General features: G+C 42.9%; 1 protein-coding gene across 8 annotated transcripts; it reads left to right on the top strand.

Moving 5' to 3' along the window:
* Window positions 1-135: 135 nt before the first annotated feature.
* On the top strand, window positions 136-26,540 carry SNAP47 (synaptosome associated protein 47). 8 transcript variants are annotated; one of them, XM_081882580.1, is made up of 5 exons: window positions 136-256; window positions 11,081-11,627; window positions 15,410-15,894; window positions 21,902-22,038; window positions 24,874-26,540. In XM_081882580.1, exons 2-5 carry the CDS (start codon window positions 11,131-11,133, stop codon window positions 25,018-25,020), a joined length of 1,266 nt encoding a protein of 421 aa, XP_081738706.1. In that variant the 5' UTR covers window positions 136-256; window positions 11,081-11,130; the 3' UTR covers window positions 25,021-26,540. The 8 variants fall into 8 exon arrangements, with proteins under 8 accessions (XP_081738706.1, XP_081738707.1, XP_081738711.1 ...); XM_081882581.1 differs by having other exon boundaries at window positions 156-238; XM_081882585.1 differs by having other exon boundaries at window positions 168-256; window positions 11,111-11,627.
* Window positions 26,541-27,466: the final 926 nt, after the last annotated feature.

Below are 27,466 nucleotides of genomic sequence, written 5' to 3'. Positions count from 1 at the left end.
TTCCGCGCGTGCGCCCTCGAGCCGGCGCGAGGAAGCGTCCCGTCGGTTTTTTTCTTGTTGTTCGTTTCAAATACTTCGGCGCGTGCCCTCCGCTTCCGCGCAGGCGCGCCCAACGAACTTTCCGGGGGGGGGGAAGCCGGCGCAGCCCCGCCCCTTTTGTAAGCCCCGCCTCCTCCTCGTCTTCCTCCTTCGCCTCAGATCCTTCTCCTCAGCCGCCGGGGGCTTTGGAAGCGAGAAAGTGGGCTGAGGGTAGAAGGTAAACGCCTCCGCGAGGCCTCGCCCGGGTTCTGAGGTGATTTCGGGGCGCCACCCCCCCAACCCGGCCTTCCCCGCACCTGCCGCTGAGGTTGCCTCCATCCCTCCTTCCCTCTCGCAGGCCTTCTCGGGGACCGGGGGGGCGGGCGGAGGAGGTGTGGGGAAGGGAAAACGCCCCCCTGTTGCCTGAAGCGGGTGAGCCCCCGCCGACCCCTGGCTGTGGGGAGGGCCCAGCAAGGCCCTCTGGAAATCCCCCCCCCCTCACACGGGCCAGGGAAGCTTGGCCCCTTCGTATTTTTATTTATTTATTCAACACTGGCAAAGTCGTGTGTGGGAACCTTCATTATATACTGTATATTACAGAATGGTTGAGTTTATGCTGTGAACCGCCCTGAGATCTATGAGTGAAAGGCGGTACGCAAACTTATTAATATACTGTAATAGTGCTGGATTTACGTATAAGCTAAACAAGCTATAGCTTAGGGCCCCACTCCCCCCCCACCCCCATAAATTTCACTATGTCCAGTTCTGGGCACCACAGTTCAAGAAGGACACTGACAAACTGGAACGTGTCCAGAGGAGGGCAACCAAAATGGTCAAAGGCCTGGAAACGATGCCTTATGAGGAGCGGCTAAGGGAGCTGGGCATGTTTAGCCTGGAGAAGAGGAGATTAAGGGGTGATATGATAGCCATGTTCAAATATATAAAAGGATGTCACATAGAGGAGGGAGAAAGGTTGTTTTCTGCTGCTCCAGAGAAGCGGACACGGAGCAATGGATCCAAACTACAAGAAAGAAGATTCCACCTAAACATTAGGAAGAACTTCCTGACAGTAAGAGCTGTTCGACAGTGGAATTTGCTGCCAAGGAGTGTGGTGGAGTCTCCTTCTTTGGAGGTCTTTAAGCAGAGGCTTGACCACCATATGTCAGGAGTGCTCTGATGGTGTTTCCTGCTTGGCAGGGGGTTGGACTCCATGGCCCTTGTGGTCTCTTCCAACTCTATGATTCTATGTACTTCTTAATTGTATTTCAGTTCAACAATTACTTTGATAAAATACATATATTGTTTTGTGCAAATGGCTTTAGATACCCATTAGATGCATAAATTACCATATATCATAAACAGTTATACCTCACGTTAGTTTACTTCATGTTACCTTCTTTCAGGTTACATCCCACAGCGACTCGGAAGTACCGGAAAGGGTTACTTCCGGTTTTTGCCACATGCACAGAAGCGGCAAATTGCAACTCGCGCATGTGCAGACACGCCGCTGCAGGTTGCGCTCTTTTCATGTTGCGAACAGGCCTCCAGAACAGAGGCTGATCACAACCAGAGGTACCACTGTATTTGACACAAAAAACAGTGACAATTTGTTGTTGACAAAGGACAGCAGAACATATAAAGGGCTCCATTACCTTCAGGAGCTTAGGGCCTCATCAAACCTAAATCCGGTCCTGATAATAGTAGTAATAATAATAATAATAATAGATCCATAGAATAACAAGATGCGTCCTTCCACCCCTAAGAGACCGTGTACACTACCCAGTGATCCTTGGAAGATAAAAATGTAAGAAATCTATACACAGAAGAGCAGATGCAGAATTAATTGTTGAGAAGTAAGGTCAGCAATGGCACCATCAAAAGTGGGTAAGAGACATAGCGTAGCTCTAAAGATGTAAATAAGTTTAATGATAATGACGCACAGAATGGAGAACTGGACCAGAATTAACAAAGTGATATTCATAGAATCATAGAGTTGGAAGGGACCCCAAGGGCCATTCCTGCAATGCAGAAATCTCAACACTCGGCCCCCAATCCAATTTGAAACCACACCGTGCCCTGCTTAGTTTTGCAAATACGTGGGAGTTACATTTCAGGGATCATGTCTAAAGCCAAAATTGCATATAGTCAAAACACAGTGGGCTCAATGGTGAGTGGATTTGCACAAGTCATTTTTCCTGTAGCCCTGCAACCTTTTTAATTTTTTGAATGGGCACAAGGTAAATGAGTGGAAGCTGTAGGCTTGCTGTAATTCCCCCCCCTTAAATTAATAAAATTAAAACATACACTTGTTAGGGTTATAGAGGTGCCACTCATTGTCAATGCTAGTTAATGTACGCTTCATGTTTTGTTTTTGTTTTGTATTAGTGAAAGCAATTCCATGTGGAAAATGTGCTATCCATTCACACACACATTTATGTGTCTTTTGGGACCTGTGATCTCGAGTACAACTGATACCTGTCTTTTCTCTTCAGTGCCAATTTAACACATACAGTGGTGCCTCGCAAGACGAAATTAATTCGTTCCGCAAGTCTTTTCGTCTTGCGAGTTTTTCGTCTTGCGAAGCACGGTTTCCCATAGGAATGCATTAAAAATCAATTAATGCGTTCCTATGGAAACCGAACCGCCTTCAGACCAGGTCTGGTGACAGTCTGTCCCCCGACCTCTTCTGAAGGCTGGCGGGGGCGAAAGTCTTTGCTTCCCCCCCGCCTGCCTTCCCGGGACAGTCCCAGGGGCTTTTAAAATGCTGGCGGGCGGCAGCGAAGCTTTCGCTGCCGCCCGCCAGCATTTTAAGATTGCCCACGGACAGCAGAAGACTTTTCCGCTGTCGGGGCGATCTTAAAATGCTGGCGGGCGGCAGCGAAGGCTTCGCTGCCGCCCGCCAGCATTTTAAAAGCCCCAGTCTTCCGCCTGCCCCAGTCTTTGCTCCCCCCGCCTGCCTTCAAAAGCCGTCCGGGATAGCGGGAAGCGCTTCCCTGCTATCCCGGACCGCTTTTTAAATGCTGGCGGTGGGGAGCAAAGCCTTTCGCCCCCGCCGGCCTTCCTGGACCTCTTCTGAAGTCCGGAGGGGGGGAAAAGGCTTTGCTCCCCACCGCCAGCATTTAAAAAAAGGTCCCCGAGATTTCCCTATGGGCTTTCGTCTTGCGATGCAAGCCCATAGGGAAAATCGTCTAGCGAAGCGTCGCAAAAACCGAAAAACCCTTTCGTCTTGCGGGTTTTTCATCTTGCGAGGCATTCGTCTTGCGGGGCACCACTGTACTTATTTGCCCAGGCATTTCCACTATACAACAGCATATTTAGTAATAATTGTTTTAATATGGTGTTTTAGTGATGTGTTTTATCCACTGTGGCTTAGCGGTATTTTCATGTGATCTTTTTATGCTGTCACTCACCCTAGGATTGGTAATAATGAAGGTTGGTTAGAAATGTGCCCCTGCTCACTCCACTTGCCAATCCCCTGCTATTTCCCCTCACATTAATTCCCTTGAGCTTCCCCTTCCCACCCTGTGCAACCACTCAACTTACTTTTCTTGACCTTATGGGTTTTTCTTCATGCAAATCCAGGTTTGTGATTCGGCATGACAAATCATCCAATGGGGGCTGTATGATGACAGTCTTACATTTTTATGCATATAAGAAGAAATGAATGTGTGGATTGTGATGATTAAGTGTTTACTTCCCTGGAGGGGAATGTTTATTTCCCTGTTTTCTTCCCCATTTCTTGAGGGTGAAGCATTACTGCTTTATAGCAGCTTTCACCAACTGGAGAACCTGCAGGTGTTTTCACTGCAACTCCCATAAGCCCTAGCCAGAACAGCTGATCGAAGTTATAGTCTAAAACATCTGGAGGGCATCAGGTTGGTGAAGACTGCTTAACAGTAAACAACGGAGTATGGATAACACTGTACCTGGTAAACATTGTCTAGTGCTTTGAATCTAATAATAACATTATTTCTTAGAAAAAAGTGAATCACATTTATTATTGCGTGTTTGTATCAAACTTCTAAGGTAGGTCAGAACTGCTAACGTGCTGAAGCAGAAATAAAATTGAACCCTGAGGAACCCTGCGTTGAAGGGTATCATTGTATTTTAATATTCTGCTGGAAGCTGTCCAGAGTGGCTGGGGAAACTCAACTAGATGGGTGGGGTATAAATTATTATTATTATTATTATTGGCACTCCCCAAGTATCACCCTCTGGAAACAACCATCCATGTAGGACTGGAACCACTGCAAAGCGGTGCCACTCACCCCTACTTGGACAGTCACTCCAGAAGAATACCATGGTCAATGGTATAAAAAAACCACTAAGGGTCAATGAGAATTAACACGGACACATTTCCCCTGTCTCTCCTCCAACATAGGTCATCATGCGAGGCCAGCAATGCAGTTTCTGTGCCAAAACGGCCTAACCCCTGTTTGAAATGGATCTAGAATTTCTGTTTCCTCCAAGAGTGCCTGGATCTGTTCTGTGACCTGACAAACAAACAAACAAACAAACAAATAATACCCCAGGAATATGTGAGCTCTAAAGTGGCAGGGGCTTTTCAGTAATTGTTCATTGAAAAGATATGGCCGCCTGACTACTATGGAACTGAATGATTTGGAACTATCCATTTAGGCCTACATGACGAACAGTTCTCTGTTATCTCAAATTTATTGCAACATGATTTTTGTAGACACACAAAATGATGACACACAATATGATGCAGGTATAGAAACACATGTTACAACAAACGTCTAAACCTTCAGTTGGGTCCCGGCCTCTTGTTTTTCCACAGCAGGCCTAGCAGGGCTGCTCCTCTGGCATTCTTTTATTCTAAATTGAAAGGCACCGATTCTTAGAAAACCAGGAGTTGGGTGGGTAATAATTATGACCAAGCTATACATTATACAGGCAATCCACGATTTGCACAGGGGTTGCATTCTGGGTCATCACCCGTGGTAGTGGAGTGCATATAACCATGCCCCCTTTTACTGCCACTTCCTGGTTTGCAGTGATGCTTATGTGCTTTTAACACATGCAAAATGGTCCTTACCTATATGCCGATGCATATAATAGTAGATTGATAGCCCACATAGCTATTACTGCTTCCCAGTTCCCATTGGAAGCAGCATTCCTGGAATTAAATGGGTTGTTGGGCTGCTGTTACGTATCTTTGTGTATACAGTGGTACCTCGGGTTACATACACTTCAGGTTACAGACGCTTCAGGTTACAGACTCCGCTATCCCAGAAATAGTACCTCGGGTTAAGAACTTTGCTTCAGGACGAGAACAGAAATCGTGCTCCAGCGGCACGGCGGCCGCAGGAGGCCCCATTAGCTAAAGTGGTGCTTCAGGTTAAGAACAGTTTCAGGTTAATCACAGACCACCGGAACGAATTAAGTACTTAACCCGAGGTACCACTGTAATATATAAGGCAGGCTTTAGTTTTGTAAAACAAACTTGTAACTCATTAATGCTGAGATACTGATGACAAGAGATTCTATGGCTACTTCCTTTGTGAGCACCTCTTGCAGTTAATTGGGTGAAAACATGAAAAATAGAGCTTCACGTCTGGCATTCTTTAAAAACCCTGTTCTGCTCAGGGATGTTTCCATGGAACCTCCAGAGAATCTCTGTTAGCAGTGTCTCAGTTTGAATGCAATGCATTTTTTGTTTCTTTTGGTGTAACTTTCCTGTTTAAGCCATCTGCTTAGGGTAGTCCCAATGTCCTCCTCTGAGACATAGAGTAATGGCATTTAGGATTTCTCATCTGGCATGGCTCACCTGACACCTTTAAGATCACTTTGCATGAGTGATCAGCTGTAGTGCGGTCTGCATGTGATACCTGGGATAGTAATAGTATACTAGGTTCTGCAATATGAAAACATGACTAGTCAAATGGTAACTGGCTCACAGATGAACAGTGACTCATGAGAGCCAAGAGTATATAATATCCAGTATTCTCCAGAGACTCTTAATTTCCTTGTGTTACTGGAAGGCTAGCAAGTATCTGCTTCTAAGAGATTGTTCAATTTTTGTTTGACTCTGAAATCAAAAGAAAACTCAGGGACGTGAAAATTTCAGGGATGACAGCCTTAAAATGGTTGTCTGAATCAACATCCAGAGAAGGTAACGTTAGGAACAACATAGTAACATATGTATGGAAACATATCTTGCAAAGTAATTTGTGTGTGCGCTTGTAAACCATAACAGCATGAAACACTGTTTATAGAAGGCAAAATGGCTATGATTGTTGGGCTGGAGACACATGTATATTGTTTTTTGAGCACTTGATTTCTCTAATGACAACTGTAAACCAAATATGAATTGGCTATTGAAAAAGACTACATTTGCTGGAACCTCTGTTGGCAATTATGTGTGATGGACCATTCATTCTTTTTTGTGTTCATTCTGGGAAAGAATAATACGTACGTGAACTAGTCTCCTGTGTATGTTTCGATGTCTCCAGGACTGACATTATTTGAACAGGTTCTCTGTGTAAGAATTATATAGTCTTGTTTATTGAAGACTAGATTTCTCTTCCAGAATTTTGTGCTATGTTTTATGTAATAATTACAGGCAGTCATTATACCTTTTCATTTACTTAAGTATTATTTTCTGCTTGGGGTTCTCAGGATTGTTTTGTGACTAGGGCATCAGGGTTTTGTTAATGGATTATGTTTAGGTGCTTCCGGTTAAAATAGTTCATTAAACCCCCTGAAAACCTTGCCTCTAGAATCGGCATGATGGTCAAATAATAGGCGATCAGATATCATGGAACATGCCATGAAGCTGATGATCCTTGAAGAAATAGCTTGCTGTCTATTCCGCAAAATGCTGTTGTGACTTTTGCATTGTTTTGAATAGTTTATGTTCTATTTACTTCTTTTTAAATCAAAGCATCTTAAAATAAGCTTTCCTCTGCTCTCCCATACCTCCTCCAAGGAATGTCTCTTCTGAAATGTTGCCTCTTCTGAGATGTGCATACATCATCAAAATGTTTTTCCTTCTTCTGAACAACTTTGATTCATTTGCAAAGACCAACACCCCTGTAGGTCACAAAGTACTTAAAGGTTACCAGAGGGTGGACCTGCCTCTAATGGAGGTTAACAATGGCAATAGCCTTTCTTATCAAATGATAGCAACAACACTTAAGACATTTTTATATTACATATAATGTCAAAATGCCCTTGACCATACTGTCCCACCCGTTAGTCCCAGCCGAAAATATTAATTGATATACAAAATAGAAAAAGAGACTATTTTACACTCAGTTGTGTGCAAGTCCACAGTTTGGTTTGGTTTGGTTTTAACTGTAATACACCAAGGGGATTTAACATTGTAAGCCATAGTTGGATCAGTGGCATCGAACTGCAATAAAAGAATACAACAGGAAGATTTTCTTTTTCATATTGGCAACTCAGATAATAGCTTGCACTGTGCAAACTTGTGTAGATTAAATTAATGGGCACCATATGAAACATAAATGTCATTTTAGATCTTCATTGAGCACAGCATGTAAATTGCAGTGACATGTAGCCTTTCATAATGATCAATCAAAAGCTTATAATAGACTATTATTCATGACATAATTATTCAGTGTCTGGCAACAAGCAAGGCCTTGAAATTGTTTATTAGGCTAGGCAGTGGCTAACAAATTGCAGATATAATAACATAATTGCCTGAAGAGCCCCAGTTATTAGCCTTGACTTACTGTGAATCTTCATGTGGGAGAAAGAATACAGTGGACTTTCCATAATGGACAGGCACTTTTTACCCCTATGTCTCATAATACTAGAGCTTGGAATGATCTACTGAAATTGGCAGGCGATTCAGGACAGATGAAAGGAAATACTTTTTCATGTAACACGGCACATAGTCAATTTATAGAACTTGCTTCCATAAGAGGAGATGGCCACTGGCTTAGATTTAGATGGCGATTCAACAAATTCACAAAGAAGAGATTTCTCAGTGCCTGTTAGCCACGCTGGCTAAAAGGAACCTTCACATGTGGAGGCACATTACTGTTGAACACAAAATATGGGGCGGGGGAGAGGGTTGTTGCCTTCATGGCATGTTTTGTAGGTTTTAGCCTCCCAAAGGCATTTGGCTGGCCAGTGTTGTCAACAGAATGCTAAGCTACACAGGCTTGATCTGATCTATTTCATGTCAGTTAAAATATTTTTCAACTACCCTTGTATGTTACTTAAGGTATAAAGCAACTGCTGCCAGCTTTTCTAGACCTAAGGCCCACCATTTAGCATTCATTTGAGACATGAGATTTGCTTTTAATTTATCTCCAGTGTTTTACTCCATTCTACTAAAGGTCAGGATAGTGCTTCATCTGATGAAGCAGACTAGTCTGCGAAAGCCTATCCCATAATTAAACTATTAGTCTTTATGGTGCCACAACACTTGTATTTATGCAACACACTAACTCAGCTAACCCTCTAAAACTTGTGTACATCGTACTAGCCTACATTCTGCTTAATAATGAGTGTTGGCACCAGAACAAGGCAAGTAAAAGCAAGAGAAGCGAACACACAATAAAATATTGTTTTGATTTATTAGATTTGTATATTGCTTCATACTAAAAGTCACAAAGTGATTTACAGTACAGTGCATTTAATACAATAAAACATTAAACAATTCACAATATCAGTATTACTCAAAACACACCCTAAAGCCAAGATTACAACACTACTATTAAAGCTGCCTGTATGCCTAGGAGGATAAAAACATTCTTATCTAGTGCTGAAATGGTAGTAGTTAGTGCCAGACATGCTTTACTGGAAAAGAAATATTGTGGAAAATATATTTTGTCTTAAAAGAGTGTGCCACATGGCATCGTTCTGTTGCCTTGATCCTATAGGATCTCATTCTGTTCTCTGCCAATTTTTGTCTTTCTGAGTTGTTTTTTTAGCAGTTCTCTCTTGATTTTCTCAGGAGATGGCATCCTGCAACTAATGTTAGGTTTTGATCTCTTTGTGGGTTATAATATAACCCACCAGGCAATGCCATATAATGGTCTGCCATCCTCCTGTATCTATAGCAGAAAGAAGGTTGTAGCACTACTCATTCCCTTCTCTGGGTCTTGCTTATATTGTCTGATGCCTATTGATATGGCTGTTTAGACTAAATCATCTATTTACAGGCAACGCCCCATTTACGTAGGTTTCGTTAATATTTTTATTATGTTCCAAGGCACCGTGTGTTTAAGTGAAATCACATATATTTGAAACACCATTGAAAAAGTCTGCAAGCACCCAATTCTGCCCCTTTTTGTCATGTTTTTGGGTTTAACGCAAAGCATTGTGTTGCCTGTACTTAGAAGGACTTTACATCAGGTCCTCTTGACGCACTACAGATGTGGGAGAATTATTTATGTTTTTAGAGAAAATTTTGGTGTGTGTGTTCATATTAGGCTTCATTACAGTTTGTGGTCAGAATTATTTGTGCATCCATGTGGGGCTGTTTGTGATTATAAGCATCAGAAATAAATCACTAAATTATTTATTTATTTTTAATGTTAATAGACACCATAAGTGTAGTGATGAGCAAGGTCTCTTTGGTTCAGTTAAGAACCGGGCTCAGCAAACTGAACTACTATCCTCAAAAATAAGATTACTAGATTGGTTAATTCTTGGGCTAAATTGAGCCCCATTGTATTCCAAATGGCAACAGTTGATGTGCAAAGGAGTCTGAATCTCTTTCACCGAGGCACTAGCTCAGTCAGTAGAGCATGAGACTCAGATTCCTGCTTTGCAGGGAGTTGGACTAGTTGACCCCGGTGGACCCTTCCAACTCTACAATTCTATGATTATGTGAAATCCCTCTCTGCATCTCCAGGATTCAGAACCTCCAACTCCCCTATGAGCACCCCAAATTCCAGATGCTTCAGTTGCTGATGCTTCAGCAGTATGGAGGTTTCAGATTATATCTTATTCTCTCTAAGCACCTCTCTCCTTTCTTCCCTGGCCCCTGGAGTCACTGATACAACAGCATCCTTGTTACCTGTGATATAGCCCTAGCAGGGTTTTTTCAGGTGCAAGAGAGGGGGAATAAAAGACCTTGGGTTAGTGTCTGGGAGCACAGAGTTATTTTCTGGTTTGGATTTCATTCTATGACTCAGATAGCAGAGGGGAGTGTTGCAGTTCTGATTACTGGTGTGCTTTATCAGCACATCAAATTTATATTAAGAATTGGGGCTGTCCAAATTTTGACAACCAAGTACAGCAGTGAACACACTTTGCTTTGCTTTGCTTTTCACATGCTAAGTAGATAAATGCAGAACTGACACCCTTTATCAGATACGGTCACTGAGTAATAGAATGGATGTCTGTGCATGTAATCAACTCAGGTGTGACATAATTACTACAGTTATTACCACATAGCTTGGGAAGAAAACCAGTAGCCTTTGTCTATATGGGTGCCTCCCTAATTGCTTCCTACTACGCAGCATGGAAAAGGTAAATGTCACTTGGTAGCTGTGCCAAGATATTTATAGGTTCTATTATAATCACAACTCTCGTCTCTCAAAAATACCATCTTTCTCTTTTTTATCAATAGAGCATTTTACAAAAGGTCTCAGGCTTACTCTCTGGCATCAGTTGTTAAAAAGTTCTCTGGTAGTAGTTCTGGGAAATTAATGTCTCACTGGGGCTTTGAAGAGCTACTGCCAGTCATTGGGCTATGTAGACCAATAGTTTTACTTCAAATAAGGCATCTTCTCATATAAATAACACCATGCTTACATACCAAAATATCAACCTATTACAGTTCATAATTGAGAAATGCTAGTTTCTGAGTTCATCTGAGAGACTGCATATTGCAATTGGTCCTTGTTCAGATTTGGTATTAATGGGTTCAGAATTGGGATTAGTCGGTTGAAATTTCAATCCAGTCTTGGATTGTATGTTTCAGTCCAAACCCAAAAATTAGGGAAGCAGGGGAATAATTTCACAGCAAGTTTTTTTACAGTAAAACAGATGATAGAATGGTCAAAATGTCATTTTGTTGTGAATCGTGAATTACATCATTTGTTTGCTCCTTGTTTAGAAATTGATTGTTCCATTTGCCTTGAGGAAGAAGACACAAGCAAAAAGGTGATGAATGAGGTCATTCGTATCCACACGTGGCCCTGCTCCTATTACATCAACTCTGAGAAACGATGGATTTCTGGCAAACTCTGCCTGACACCCATTTCGGTCAGATTTACAGCTGACAAATCTGGAGAGCTCCTGGCTGACTTCCATCTCTCTGGCATCAGTGAGATCAAGAAGGAATCTTCCAACTTCATTTTCAGTTCCCTCACTATTTTGGAAAAGAGCACCAAGCACTGGTTCAGTTCCCTTCAGCCCAACCGAAATGTTGTTTTCAATATCCTTGAGCACTTTTGGAGGGAACAGCTGCTCTCCTCCGAGGGGGCTGCAGCCGGGGCCATTTGCTCCCAAACATCCAAGGGACAAGAGCTGACTGGCTTGCTGGCGGGATCTCAGAAACGGCTAGAAGACACTGCAAAGGTGCTTGAGCACCAGGGGGAACAGTTTGATAACATCATGAAGGGGCTGGACAAGATTGAGTCAGAGATGGATGTAGCAGACAGGTATGGTAACACACAACTGACACGGGAATGATTCTTTTACTTGCACACTCAAGTCCTTTGCCTTCCTTTTGTGAGGAAACAAACCAGAAAGTCTTCAATTAGCCATAGTTCTCTGTTTGTCCAGAACAGGAAACAGTGGTTAACAGCTTCAGAAAAAGTCAGAATAGTAAACCGTGGATTGAATGTGACTGAATATCCTGGCTTGTTCCAAAGCTGATAACCACAATTTCTTTATTTTAACAAAGTAGGAAACTATGGTTTATTAGAGACTTCCTTATTAAATCATGGCTCATGTGAATGGGTTTTGTGCACAGGCAAAGTTTAATTCGTATCTCTGCTTGTTAGGTTAAGATATGGTAGTCTGTACTATCCCTTTGTGTGATCCAGCAGGCCCACAGTTAAACTTTTAAAAAAATAAAAAAAATACAAATTCCTGGTTTGGTTGGTTGCAAAGTTTTGGAAAACATAGCTGAATATGTACATAACCAGACAAGAGAGAGCCAACTTATCAGCTTGGCCCGTAATGAAAACTATTTTAGGCTCACTTTTTTAGATCTTATACAAACACTTTGATTTTTTTTGCTTTTGTTTCTCATTGTGTCCCCCACCCCCTCTTGGTTTCAAAAGCAATTTGCCACATGGTGTAGGTAAGGTATTATTGGAGAAACAAGCTCACAGCTCCATTGTGCCTGTGGAACTAGGCATTCTGTTTTTAATTTAAAGGAATAAAATCTTAACAGTGAAGAAAGAAGTTACTTGCCCATTTCAGGAGTCGGTGGCTGGGTTGGCAGACGAACCAAAGGACTGGCCAGATTCAAAATGCTTTCACTGGATGATGTTAGCTCCCAGAGGAAGGATAGGTATTCGTAACAGGCCAGAGTCTCACCTGGATGATGTCGTGCAAAGGGGCCAATCGGAAAATAGTTTGTGTGTTACCTCAGTGAAGTGGAAGCTGAGTAACCTTTCAGGAGTAATTCCACAATCATACCACAAGGGGCCATTCTGAGTCTGTTGCCAGACTGGGAGGACGCAAGGAAAGGTTTTCTGAGTCCGAGAAACTAATACTTGCAGACATATCTATAACAAAAGCAGAATTCTGTTGATGCATTTCTTTGGTAGTAGTTTGAGAACTATTTTGTTAGACACAGAAGATCTACCCACTGAATTGACTTCCTACCTTTCTGGGTTTTTAAAAAAAGTTCTCCCCCTGGTGAGATTTTTAATTGGCTTTTGAAATCGGAAACAACTGGCATTTTCCGTCAAGTGGAAGCTGAATATGTTTTACAGTGATTGCACCTTTATTTCCTTGTGTTCTTGAGCAATCTCCAATCTCCAAATTAATTAATTTAATTTTGATTTGAGGTTAACTGTGGTTCTACAGGTTTAATTTGGATTATTCAAGATTAAAGAAATTCTCGGTTTCAACCTTCTTGGCTAGCTTCCTTCTTCAGAATTGCTGCCTGACTCACCAGTTTCCAAACAGGAACATTTGCTAGAATATGATGTAACTTGGGCTTTTGACAAATAATTCTTAGCTGTGGTTCACCATGTGTAAAATGAGAATAACAAGAACATTCAAGGGTTGTTGTGAATAGACCCTCCCATCCCCAGTTGGCTGAGTACCTGTGATGTCATGGAGCATTCATAAACATTCCAACTTCTCACAGTAAAGGTATTCCCAAGAGGCATGTGTCATAAAAGTTAGCTTGGGAGAAAACTTGTCCCGAGGCCTAAGGACAACAGTTGCTGTTTGGCAGGGAGAGAGGTAGGGAAACAGAGCTGAAAAACTGGATAGGAAGAAGGCCCAGAACAAGGAGAGTTGAGGGAAAGACGAAAGGAAGGGTGAGAGATTAGATGTGGGAAAAGGGAAAACCTCACAAAGAATCCTGGGAAACCATACAGAACTCAGATACGAATGTTAAAGCAACTCAGAAAATTAGGTGTTGTTACTGATTGGTGTTGCTCGCCTCTCCAAGTCAGAGGAGGATATCTTCACTTGCTCACAGAGCTGTTCGATTTTACCAGTCATCCTTGAAAGCTTCAAAACCTCCCAAGAAATATTATAATACAATGGTACCTTGCTTCTCAAACTTAATCCATTTTGGGAGTCTGTTGGACCCCTAAACTGTTCAAAAACCAAGGCACGGCTTCCAATTAGCTGCAGGAGCTTCCTGCACTCAGTTGGAAGCCGCAGAAGCTGTGTCAGACATTCAGCTTCTGAAAAACATTCTCAAACCAGAACACTTCTGGGTTAGCGGCGTTCAGGAGCTGATTTGTTCGGGAGCCAAGCCGTTCAAGTACCAAGGTACCACTGTAAGATTAAATATATAAAAGCTTAATCTGGCTAATGACTATAGACTAAAAGCTAACTAAAAACAAACTGCAGTTTTCAGAGCTCGAAAGGAGATGCAGCCTTCTCATGGCCCTATAGCATTCCCCCCACCCCCACTATACAGAACAGGCAGGCAAAAATGTTTGGTGCTCTTTGATTTAGGCAGGGCATTAGAGGGGGAAGATTGCCAACTGAATTTCACATACTGATCTTTGATTTCAGGCCTCCAATATACATGATGATTAACAACCTCATAGGGGAAATGGCGCATTAGACTGGACTTGAATATTCCAGTAATGCTTAACAAATGCTTACCAAAATAAATGGTAAGGATAGATTCCAAAACCAAGGCAGTATTTTGTATGACTAGGTTTACAGTGCCAAACCAAGAGAGATTCTCTTGAGTTGTGCAACTAGGAATGCATAGTTACAGATGCAGCCTCTTAATGTTTGCAGCCCTAAAGCACAACCTGCTTCCAGATTGATTTTCAATTCCAGAGCTTTTTCCAGGCAACTGTTTGCAGTCTCAGTCAGTGGTAGATGTAGACTTAGTAGCCTGCAAGCCCAGGTGTATACACAAGTATTGCTCTCTCTTCACTACGTGCTTGAATTTCCTGTGCCTGCTCTTTGTGATGGAAGTATGTTTTAAGGACAGGTGCTTGGAAGAATAAGGTTTTGTTTTAAGAACCAATGCTGGACTTCATAGAGATTTGGCTCCTAGTTCATCAGTGAAGCTTGTTGGATTGGGGGGCGGGGCGGCCTTGAGCAAGTTGCTCTCTCAGCTTACTTTATCTTACAGATCCTCCACCAAAAGATGTGATGATGGATGGCAGCTTAAATGTCTTTAAAAAAAGGAATAGAAATGCTAATGAAGGAGGGCAACTATTAGCTCTATGATACAGTGGTGCCTCGTATAGTGTTTTTTTCATCTTGCGAAGCAAGCCCATTGACAGCTTAGCGGATTAGCGCTACTAGCGGTTTAGCGGCTTTTAGCGATCAGCTGTTAAGCGGCTTATCAGCGGATCAGCTGATAAGCGGCTTAGCGGCTTAGGAAAAGGGGGGGGAAGGGGAAAAAACCCGCAGGAACTCGAAAGACATTTTCGTCTTGCGAAGCAAGCCCATAGGGAAATTCGTTTTGCAAAGCGCCTCCAAAACGGAAAACCCTTTCGTCTAGCGGGTTTTCCGTCTTGCGAGGCGTTCGTCTTGCGGGGCACCACTGTAGAAGTGCTGTGGACAAAAAAGCGAGTGGCCATCACCTTCATGCCCTGCATGTGGGGTATTCTAGGAGAATCTTGCAGGTTGATGCTGGACCTAGAGTAGCTGGACCTTAGTCAGATCCAGCTAGGCAGTTTCTGTTTCTTTTGCTGAAACACACTTTTTCAAGGAAAAGTGTGTGAGATGCCCATATAGCTTTCTGTTTCTGATCATGCTGTATGTTTCTTCCTGTTAGGCTATTGTCAGAACTGGAATCTCCTGCTTGGTGGCCATTTGGTAGCAAACTCTTGAAGGGGCCATTAAATGTAAAGCCAAAGGAAATCCCTGCCGTTTCTGATTCTGGAAACAAAGATGGAGTAATATTGCGAATCCCAGTTATTATCACTGAAAGGACAGATTCCAACGTCAAGCCAGGCAAACTCGCCCTCCTGGCTTCTGGCCTGGAGATCAGCGATTCCAACTCTCAGCTCCTTCACTGGTTTGACAAGAAGGATGTAGACGATGTCAAAGTTCATACACCATATGAAATAAGCGTCCGCCAGAGGTTCATTGGGAAACCAGACATCAGCTATCGGCTGCTGTCAGCAAAGATGCCGGAAGCCATCCCCATCTTAGAGATGCAGTTCAGCAAGAAAATACAGTTCATGGAAGATGCTTTGGCATTTGCTGGGGCAAGGAAGACTCATCAGGAAGATGTTGGCGCTTCCATTTGGCAAGCAGGTAAAGGGCAGAAGGAAGATGATCACTAATCCTGCATATTAATCAACAGAACTAACCATCTGTTAAATAAATTTAGTGCATTTATTGAGAACACGTATTAGCAATAATAATACATGGCATTTTAAGAGGATTTTAAGAGTATTCAGAGCACCTCAAATACATCATCTCAGTAATTCTTACAACAATGCATTAAGGCAGGTTTGCATAAAATCAGCAATTGCTGATGAGTTTATGGCTGCAGTAGAATTTGGACTAGGAATTTGCTGATTGATAGTTCTCAAATGTTTTCTCCTCCTTAGCCCATGCAAATAATATTCTTCTGGTAGTTCTGCAGTACAGTTTTAGATGCAAGAGAGGACCACTGGGACATTACTGAAATAATCTTGGAGGAATCTCATTGAATGAATGTCCTCCTTTCATAGTTTGCTTAAACTGGAGATTGCTAAACCTTACAGATAGCCTTACATATAGACCCATTTTAACTAGTACCTCCAAATATGGGTGATGAAAACCCATTCCACAGCACACACAAGACCAGATGGAATCTACATCTCCAGGCTTCTATTACCATAATGCAACACATCTTTCCGTGAAATTCCTGTGTGTTCTTTTTATCATTTCCATCATTTCCTGTCTTAATTACAGTATTCTATGGAAATTCCAAATTTTGGAACTGTGGGTAGGCTGTTTTGAACAATTAAGCACAGCATTTGGGTTATATTACAGAAGACCCTGTGCATCTTAGTCTTTGGTTGTGTGTTTCTTCCTTTTGCAAACACTTTGTTTTAAGAGAATTTTCCAGCACTCAAAAACATACAATGCAATCTCAAGCCAATCTGTTAAGAAGCTGTGCTCTGTTGTGCCCCATGCTAAAATTAGATTTCTGCAGGGATTAAAACGTTCTCTTGTTGACCAGTCGCTGAGGTCCAGTGCTTGGAAAAGCTTATTAATTTTAAAGGAAATAACTCCCAGGCACCTGGCGGTAAAATGTCAGCGTTAACAACTCAGAGGAAAAACAACCTGCTGGTTTTTTAAGCACTGAGCTACATCCTGGCAAATTGGTGTTTAGTTCCTGATGTGACAACTGCAGTTACATAAAGAACTTCTTTTGTGGTCCGGATCTTAACTCTCTCCTCTTTCCTACTTCTATATTTCAGTCAGTTTTATTTTTTACACACCAACCAAAAAGTGTTTTTACTGTTAAGTAGGAAACATCAATAACAGAAAGCAAGAGGTGGTGGAAATTTTGACTTTTTGCAATTCCCCCAAAAGCTGCTCTAGTCATCTTGCTTGTTCTTTCATTCTCTATATTATTTTGCCATTGACGTTGCACCGCCACTAGATGGTAGTCTACCACCACATCTTACCCGCCAGTGTTTTCTCTTCTCCATCTCTTTTTACATAAACAAAAAATTAATTTTCCTAAAGTGGTAGAGCAGGGAGGAAGCAAGTAGATCTGTCTGTTTTATTCACAGATCAAGGCAATTCAGAGACTTCTTGTAGAGTCCCTGTATGAAGTGACGCATGGGCATACTATTGCTGCCTTGTAACTAGCTATTGTCTGTTGAATGGTGGGCTGAGATCAAACTGAATAGCATGAATTGTGTGCACTTGCCTCTTAGCTGAACATAATCTCTGAGAGAGCACTTCGTTTTACCAAAGTGACTTGTTCAGCTGTCAGAATCAAGAGGCCCACAATTTTAGGTGCAAATTGCTATCATTCAATCTTCTCTGGCATTTTAAACCAGTAATCTTAAACCTCTGGAAGCTGAGGTCCTTCTTTTTGCCTTAACCTGCTACACAGGTTGTCGTTATTGCTATTATTAATAGTAAGAGCCATGTATGTCTATCCTTCGACTGTCTAATATAAAAAAGTCACGGATGGTTCTGCTTCAGGTCCTGTCTTCCTCGGGCCAATGGCACAACCTGTTTGTTGCAACCTGCTTTAAACTGCAGTGAGCAAAATCGTCAAGGAAATATCTCAAAAGTATTTTCGGCTTTGTAAAAAGCCTTGTGTCTGGGAATATCCCAGGGCATTTGAGCCATAGGTTTCTTGTTGGAAGTGGCAGACACTTTCATGGAACAGTTCCCAGAAAGGAGCATTGCACCTGAGCTGAAATGCATTGGCATTGTCAAAACTTGATTTGATGAGGATGCTTGGGTGCTCCGGTTCATTGTCTTGCTTCCTCCCTTCCAGAATCCAGGTGTCTGCTTGCTTTTGCAGCCGGGGGGGGGGGGGACGCTGGGGTCTGGGCTTATACCAAAGTCAGCTTATTGATCCAGCTAGCTCAGACGCCAGTCTTTCCCAGCTCTTCCTGAAGATGCTGTAGGTTGAAGCGGGGACCTTTTTATGCAAACACGTGTTCTGTGGCCCTTCTCCCTGTTGCCACAGTGTAAGCACAAATTAGATTTGCCAGATACCAATAGGACAATATGCGTACACGAACACCAAACTAGAGAGAATGACTTGCCAAATGCCACCCAGTGAGCTTCATGATCAAGGATGAGTTGACCTTGACTCTTTGAGACTCAAACCCCTCCTTCCCACTGCACCACACTGTGGCTTCCTGGGACATCTGGTCAGCCTTTATTCCAAGGTAGAATTCCCTAGAACTGAATAATTATTGAGAGACACTAACCTAGAGACTCTGGAGGAAGGTGTGCCCCATATTGCTCAGGGTAGTTAATTTTGCTGCGCACGCCACTTTTCATACTTTTCATATGAAGGCACCGTGTATTGAATCAGGCTGCCGCTTCGTTCAGCTGATGGTTGTCTGCTCCTGCTACCTGCAGCGCCTCCCATAGTCCTGCCCAGAGGTTCTTCCCAGCCCTGCTCCCTGAGATTTCTGGAGATGTTGGGGAATGAACCTGAGCCTCCCCTTGTTGCTCTCATATTTGTGAAAATAAATCAAAACTATTGATGATAGGTGCAGAGCTTGAGGAAACGAGGCAAGTGGAAGGAATTAAAAACCATTGTATTGTTATGATTCTGATAGAATTTAGCCTCAAATAAAAGTTTTGAGGTTCTTCGGTATTCTTAACATTTGAGGCTACCAATCATTCGTCAGATACAGCATCTTCCTTAACTTGGTGCTTCTGTACACACTGGGAAAAGCATATACATATTGTCTGTACACATGGTAGGGAGCCACAGCACTTCCACTTCCCTAGAAAATGTACATTGTCAGAAACAAGTTTGCAGCATGTGCACATTGCAAGTTCACATGTACATCTCAAATGTTTGTGTATCCTTTTTTTAAAAAAAAAGGTGTGAAATGCCTACCAACAGTATTAGCAAGTTTGCATATATTGTGATATCTTCTTACTCCTCAACCTTGTAGAAGCCACACTGAACAAAATTTGAGTATATGTCTTCTTCCAATTTGGGTCCACTGTCTGCCTTAGACAAAACTTGCCACCTCTTTTTAGGAAGGTATAACAAATTTGATGGCATGAATGAATTTTATGCGGAGAGCAGCGACTGTGATGGATCTGTGTTGATTCTCAGCTCAGCAACTCAGAATGTGAGATCACCATCTACCCTAACTTAACCAGAGCTCCAGCAGAATTCACAGTTGTCCCAGTATGGTGCTGCCCTGCACTTGCCATATTTCCCCGCACTTGAGTCATCGTCTGTGTGCCTGCTTCCCATCCTGAACTTATTCTTATAAAGCAGTGTATACCAAGCAGCTAAAGTTTTGGGAGAGGCACCTGAAAGGGGAAGTTGCAGAACATCCCTAGCACACACAGAAACAAGTTTCAGCCAGTGTGTTACTGTGGAAATTACAGTGTTACACCTGTACCAGGAGTTTGATTCACTGGGCACAAGCTGATGATTTCAGACAAAGTTTAAATTTATACCGGTATGAATGGTTCTCTTGTAGCAGATCTGCCTGGGTCCCAGCTCAGGAGCTAATGCTGCGATAACCAAATAATTCCAGGGGATTAAGAGTTTGCAGTAATTACTCCCGTGGGGATTTAGAAGCTTTTATTTTTAGCTGTAGCTTTTGTGTCTGCCTTTTACATTAAGTAACACAATCCAGAGCAGTGGAGCAGGCTCTGTCACAGGGCCAGACGTTTTGGCATGGGTCCTTCGAAACCAAGAGCGAGCTTCAGCTTCCGACGCACTTTCTGGCCTGTTGCCCCACAGCTGTCGGGGTGGTGGAGGATGCTATATGGCAGTGGCAGCTTCCTCTAAAATGTGTTGTTGTCCTCCTCCCTTCCAGCAAGGACCACAGGTTGGGGGGGGGGGTTAGTCAGAGCATTTCAAGAATGAGATACTTCTGGTGCTAAGCACCTGCAACTATCTGTATTGCAAATAATGCCCTTTAATTGCCACATTTAGCTGGTATCAGATGCCATGATAGGAGCCAGCGCTTTAAATAAACCACAGGTGGCTTGCTGTTTCAGGAGTGGCCACCTGCGTGCTACCATGTGGATTCACTCCGGGAGCCCCAATATCATCTGGCTTACATTTTTGTTTTGAGGTTGGCTAGCTGACTGCCTTTGCAAGTGGTTTTCAGAGGATCTGCACCCTGCTGGTTAATCAGCACTGAGGGAGAGGAGTAAAAGGGCATCAGCACTGACGTTAAGAGAAAAGTTAATGCAGCTTTCCAAATAATAAAGCGAGGGAAGTTCAGAGTTGCAATAGGCTACAGACAACTTGGGCCTCCTTTACCAAATGCCAAGAGGAAGATGAGTCTTGGGCATGAGAGGGGAAGGGGCTGTTTTGTGGGATTTGCGCCAGGATGGAAGTTGCGCCCCCCCTTTCCTGTTTCCCTTTCTCCAGAAATGGGAGCGCCCATCTCTCCTACAGGATCTTGTACTCTGGGCTTGTTCATGTACTCCAAGTCCTATCCACCTATGGCAAAGGCAGATAGCATGTGGACATTAGCTTGGAAGTTATAAGTGAGCACTGTGGTGTCGTCCACATGTATTACTTATGCATGTTGCCTATTAAACCTTCATCTAGTTATTCAGATCCATCCCTGCTAGTTGTTCACCCCTGGCCTCTTCCCACCAGCCCAGTCACAACCCACTTTTTAGAATGCAAGCCACCCAGTGCGCTTGCCTAATAATGCACAACGAGTGGTAAATCAGAAGGTGACCTCTGCCTTTGCAGGAAGCCTTGTAGATTTTCCTTTAGTGCACGCTGCCCTACAGGAAAGGCCATGAATAAGTTTTTCCTAAGCAAGCAATTGCAGGCCATTGCCACCTCAGGATATGAAAACTATATTTCTGCAGCAGACGGAAGGTCTCTCATCCAGTATTCCCTTTTCAACAGTGGTGAACTCTGACACCTTATGGGAAGCTCTTGCATGGAGGGAGTAACCCCCATGCTTAGCAAGTCTTGATTCCTCCCCACCCTCGCCAAACCCAGTTCCATCTGCTACATGAAGTCTTGTTTGCAGTTAATAGCATGTTTAATCCTGCAGATGTCACTGTGTTGCTATCTTCCTCCCCACCTCTTTAAGCAAGAATACGCTGGTTGAAAGCCGCACAGCCCTTTGCAAGTCTGTAGAACTGCCTGTTCTTTAGCACACAAATGTGTTAATGTAATCCCCGTGTCAAGATCTCCCACTCCGAGGAACAGCTGACTTTGACATCATGGTTCTGAGAATTTTGCTGCCACAACGGCATCAGCTGGTGACATGGAGCCTGGGCAAAGAGGTGTCCATCAACGCCCCCCCCCCCGGGTGAAAAGTCCTTCACATTATGGAGGGGGTGTGGGGTATGGGCATAGCTGTCAACTTTTCCCTTTTATTGCGAGGAATCATATTCGGAATAAGGGAATTTCCCTTTAAAATAGGGAAACGTTGACAGCTATGGGTATGGGCTCAATATAGGGTTGCTGCTTTGGGTAGCCTACATTTTTATCAATGTACAGTTGTATCCATGGTATGTGAAATGGTTACCCTAATGAATAGAAAGCTTTGGATTTTTCCAAATAAAATATGTCAAGTGCTCTTGTTTTTCTGGATTCCAACCTGCCGTCTTCTTCTTGCAGCAACAGGACTGATAGGAAACATAGTGCAAGCTGGACCAACACCCTCCTCCTCGCGAGGAGCAGGAGGAAGCCAGCAGGCTCAGCTACAGAAGCAACAGCAGGTGGTTTCAGAGTCTGAAACTCAGGAACTCAAACAGGTACGTCAGCATCAGTTCAGGCTGATAGCAGGGTGGGCAGCCCAGCTTCTTGGTCCGCCGCAGACTTACCATGCTCCCATTTTTCAACTAGGGACTCCCTCCTTTCTTGCTGTGTGGTTTGTGGAGCATGGAGTAAATGTCTAGAAGGGAGATGGGTTAACTTGTTTGTATTGCCCAGCCAGGGTCTGGCTAGTTCTAACATAGGAGCAGGAGGGAAGGAAAGTGTAAATACTTGCTTATTTCAAATCAGAATTACTCAGCATAAAAATGCATACCAAAATGGAATGCAAGCTCTATTAAAAAAAAACAAAAAACCATAGTTCATTCAAACTAATGTGGCCTCCAGCTCACAGCTACCACATACACTGCCTCTGCCTCTTATCTGCCCGACATTCCTGCTTCTTGACCTCCTGGCTCATAATTGTCCAGCCTCCTGTACTCTGGTTACACATTCCCTCCCTTCCTGCCAACAAAACAGAGCCTCCCTCTCCTTAGAACCCATGTGAAGGTTTCCTCCCCCCCCCCCCCCCAGCCTCAAGGAAGAATTCTGGCACAAAACAAGCAGAATCCCCTGTGAGGTAGGACGTTTAGCTTGAGGAATTTTGTTGCTTCTTCACGTGCTGGACCTGCATGCAGAATGCAGCCTTTACTTATGACAGTAAAAGCTTGTTAGATTTTGAACTCCAGCTGTATTCCGCTAGAGCAGAAATGGTGGTAGTACTTTGAGTCAGTGCCACATACTTGGTTGACCAATCTACCCTAATCTTACAATAATTAAGTCCAATTTTGGCTCAGGCTCATGAGATACAGGAGGAGGATTGGGGTTTGTTGAAAGAATGCAAGTTTCCAGAGAATGTGGCTATCAAGGGCTTGACTAAGACTTTCCTGGGCTCATGAGAAGAGCTTACTGGATCAGGCCAATGGCCCGTCTATTCCAGCATCCTGTTTTTACAATGGCCAACCAGATGCCAATGGGGAAATGATGTCAGAGAAAAGGTTAGCCTTCCACTCTATTTCTAAACCCCCTTTTTCCAAGCTGAGTTGCACCCAAACTTCCAACAGTGGGCTCTAGTTGTCTTAGCAGAGAAGTCCTATAATCTTTATAGAGAATGTTACCTTGGTCTGTCGTTGGAGGAAGGGCCGATGAACAGGTATGAGTAGCTGAGAAAGGGCACATCTCAATTTTAATCCAGTTAGAGGTGGATCACTGCAAATTAGCAACTTAAAACCCATTAGGCGTCTTCCTGCTGAGAGTTTTTCCTTTATCAGAGGCAATGAAATTCCAAGAAATGAGAGAATGGGATGCACAGAACATATGATGAGTGTTGATAGGTACTGTCCTCTCCTGCTAGAATGTAGAAACTCATTCTGGTGCCCATGTGTGCAGCTGTTGATAGAGCAATTCACATGTTGACAACCCAGACCATACCATGGTTTACTCCATGACCGTATAGATGGATACTGAGAAAGTGGGAATGAATTGCCTTTGGACAAGTGCACAAAGTGTTGTGCTAAGAAATAGATGCATGCAGTTCAGTGCCACGGAGAAGGAAGCTGCTCAGCAATGTTTTCCCTGAAAGGCTTTTTAATTGGATCATGCTGCTTTGGGGCTAAATGGGGACACTTGTTGAATGTCTATAATTAGCTGGTTTGCATAACAGAGTTTCCTTGGTTAATGACAGATTATCAGATTTTGGGGAGCTGATTACCCAATACATGCTATCATGTTGTACAGTAAAATGAGGTTTTCAGTTTTGATTTGTAATCCCTCTGTCCAAATTAGAGTTTGATTTTTTTAAAAGGGCATTGAATCTTTTAGGAAACCGGTTGAGCCCAGGCTTCAATGACCAGACATCTTGTCATCATTTTACTCCACCAAAATAGCCATCTCTTTCTCTCTCCCCCAACTTGGCCCAACCTCAGAGTCAAACCTCATTCTCACACAAAGCAGCCCTAGCTGCAAAGCTGCTGAAAGAGGAGGATTTAATCCAGCTGTTGTCAGCTGCTGGAAAAAAGAATGGATTTTTATTTTACTCCCTTTTTATTTTACTGATGTTGCCTATGCCTCAGTTGGTCATTACATTGCAGATGGAAATGTTATTAAGGCAGAACAAATAGAATTGATGTTTTAGGAAATCATAGGCACACTTGACTGGAAGCAAACCTCACTGTACACAGTTGTAGTTACTTTGGTTACATAGTTGTAGTTACTTTGGCATACATAGGAAATTCACATACTAATAATTTTTAATACTGTCTGTTAAGGTTGAAATGTGTGTTAATGATGCCTGGGTACAAGCAACAATAAAACCGTGTGTGTGTTTATGTGAGAGAGTCCCTGCATACCTGCACACATGTTCAAAAACGAGCCATTTTTTCTGGAAAGCAATGTTGTGAAGATCAGTGCCTATCACAAATAATTGAAATTTAGCACCGTATCTTGTATGTGTCATACATTGAAATAATAGGGGTTTGGGACTAGAAGACCCTTGTCTTGTCAGTCTTCTGATATTGATCCTTTATCGACAGAATTTCCCTATCTATGCTGCCTCATCCAGCCCAAAAAAATTAATCAGCAGATTGGTTTCACATGCATACATCCACTCGCTCCATGGTGGAAGACAGCCCTCTTACCCATTAATCAGAGGAATACATTATTTGGGATTTTAGATAAGTTCTAGGTCTCTTCTAACAGTGTATTTTTTCTATTCTCCTCACCCCGCAGTAAAGAATCTGAAAGATTTTGCAGGGTATTTGTGGGGACTCTGCTAATTTCTGGCAAAGCTTTTAACCAAGTGTTGCTGATAAATTAATCTTGGTGTCTTTTCTGAACAGATTCTCCGGAAACTCAAGAGCCTGGCCTTGGAAACGGAGACAGAACTGGAAAGGCAGGACGAAGCCCTTGATGGCATCACCTCTTCTGTGGATCGAGCCACCATGAATATTGACAAACAAAACCGCAGAATGAAGAAACTGACGTAGCGCCCCCGAGAAGCTGGTTGCAGAGATTGCAGCTTGGAGCTCAAGCCATAAGATCTCCAATGTTTGTGCTAGCTGACTGAATTCCCGAAAGGGCTTAGGACTGGAAGAAGCAAATGCTGAGCAATGGGGGTGATTTTGATAAGCCCCTTCTAAATTGCAGTGAAGTTCTGCTAAAGTGTGAGGAGCTTAATCTCTACTGCTGGAATCGGGCAGTATCCTGATTTGTGGCAGATTTGAGAATACTCCCTTGCATGCTCACTGACTTTTTGAAAGAAAACTGCACTGTGCTTCAAGGGAATGAATAGAATACAGCAGTGTGCTGGGGAGAATCCTGAAGTCCACTCATGGTAATGTAGGCAAAGCATGATTTGCAAATGATGCATTTTATGACTAACAATAATTGAAAATTTAGAATAGCACCTTTAGTTGCTGTGTTTATTCAGCCATAAGGGAACTGACTTGCCTTGGCAGCATACGATCAGTGAATCACTATACCTGCTGGATTGGGGCCAATATTTATTAATTTATTTATTTATTTAGCTCACATTTTTTCCCTGCCTTTCATTCAAGGAGCTCAGGGCAGCATATATGCTCTCTTTCTCCCTGTTTCATCCTTACAACAGCCCTGCGAGCTTAGGCCGAGACTGGCCCAAGGTCACCCAGTGAGCTTCATGGCTGAGCACGAATTCGAACCCTGGTCTCCTGGGTCATGCTCCAGCACTCTTAACCACTACACTGCACTGGTGTATCCATATTTTCCAGTTTTCTGTTTCTTCCAGCAGTGACCCAGATGCAGCAGCTCTTTTCTGTTTCCAGCAACTTTGCATTTTTGAGATATACTACTGCTTCTGAACGTAGAGGTGCCATTGGACTATTGTGGCTAATAACCGGACTAAAAATGCATCAGTTTGCCTAATCTCTTTTTCAGGCCATCTAAACTAGTGGCAATCACCTATTGACTTAATTGGAATCACTGTCAGTTTGTGCCAGTGACCTGGAAGTGAAATCATCTTCTATTTCTACTGTCTTTTCTAAACAGATACTTAAGAGGAAAAGCGTGAGGCACCTCTCTTTGAAAAGCCAGTTTTAGATGCCTGTGATACACTGTACATATTTAATATAACTGAAAAAAGAAACAGCCGCAATGTTTGAATTTCATTGTTCCTATGATTATACAGTCTATTTAGCTGAATATGATTGATTTAGTACCAAGAATTACTTCATAAAACAAGTTTTAGATGTGATGTAATAGTTTATAGGAAGAATCCAGTCCTCCTTACCTTTGGTTTTTCTGGTGTTGAACACAGTAGTTCAGTGCCATTCTAAATTTACCTCGGCATAACCATGTGTCTTACATCAAAGCTAGTTCTAAAAGTTGAATTTGCCGATTTATCATTATTTGCTTTGGAATTACTGGACTCCGTGAGAAACTTGCGATCCAGAAGTAACATTTGTGAATTAAGTGTCAGATTAAGTGTTTTCTCCAGCACCTGAATTTGAATTCAGGGGCAGTTTTTGCATTTCAGCCAGAAGACCCATTAGGTTCTCTGAACGTCTACAGACAAAAATGTGTTTTAGGTGTACTTTAATATTACTCACATGTATATTGCCTGCTAATTGCACTTTTAGAGCAAATTAGTTTGAAAAAAAAGTAATGCTGTGCCAAATTTAGGTGAGGTTCCTTTTCCAGTGCATGGGGTGGGGGTGGGGAGTGAGTGGAATCTTTGAAAAATCCTATCCACTATTCCCAATATTTAGAACTTATTTTTTTTTGCAGGTGTTGTTACCCTGCTTCAACACACACACTTTACAAAACCAAACAACCACACCAGAATGATAGAATTTTAGAGCTGGAAGGGGCTACAGGGTCATCTAGGCCAACCCACCGCTTGCAGGAATATTATGCCTAACAAGGGGCCCAAACTCATGACTCTGAAACAGGTATGATTCCTGCATTGGAAGGCATTGAGCCAGATGACCCTCAGGGTCCCTTCCAATTCTACATTTCTATGATATTGTGGATCATGAGTGACTACACAGGCAATGAAGGATCACATATTGGACACTTGACTAGTTTGCTGGGCTAATGCTCCCTGTCTTGCTCTTGTTTGTTTAGTCGTTTAGTCATGTCCAACTCTTGGTGACCCCCTGGACCAGAGCACGCCAGGCACTCCTGTCTTCCATTGCCTCCCGCAGTTTGGTCAAACTCATGCTGGTAGCTTCGGCAATCATTGGAAGCTGTACAATGAAGGTGCCAGCTGCTGTTATGTGAGTGTGGAGTTCCATAGCTTAGGGGCCACCGCAGAGGAGGCCCTCTTCCGGGCCACCGCTCCCTGCAAGCCTTTAAGGGTGGAGGCACTACCAAGAGGGCCCCTCTGCTGATCTCAACACCTGAGAGGTTCTGTAGGGATGGAGAAAGTCTTCCAGGTATTTGGGGCTTTCATTC

This window comes from Podarcis melisellensis (assembly GCF_964234715.1).
Source record: "Podarcis melisellensis genome assembly, chromosome: 12".
Classification (NCBI taxonomy): domain Eukaryota; kingdom Metazoa; phylum Chordata; class Lepidosauria; order Squamata; family Lacertidae; genus Podarcis; species Podarcis melisellensis.
This window is presented reverse-complemented; position numbering and strand designations above follow the sequence as displayed.

What these genes read in the sequence shown, in the direction of transcription:
- SNAP47 (XM_081882578.1), top strand. Translation starts at nt 6,109, where the DNA reads ATGACAGCCTTAAAATGGTTGTCTGAATCAACATCCAGAGAAG. An exon ending in TGAATCAACATCCAGAGAAG is followed by an intron (nt 6,152 to 11,110) that starts GTAACGTTAGGA and finishes GCCTTGAGGAAG; the next exon opens with AAGACACAAGCAAAAAGGTG. An exon ending in GAGATGGATGTAGCAGACAG is followed by an intron (nt 11,628 to 15,409) that starts GTATGGTAACAC and finishes TCTTCCTGTTAG; the next exon opens with GCTATTGTCAGAACTGGAAT.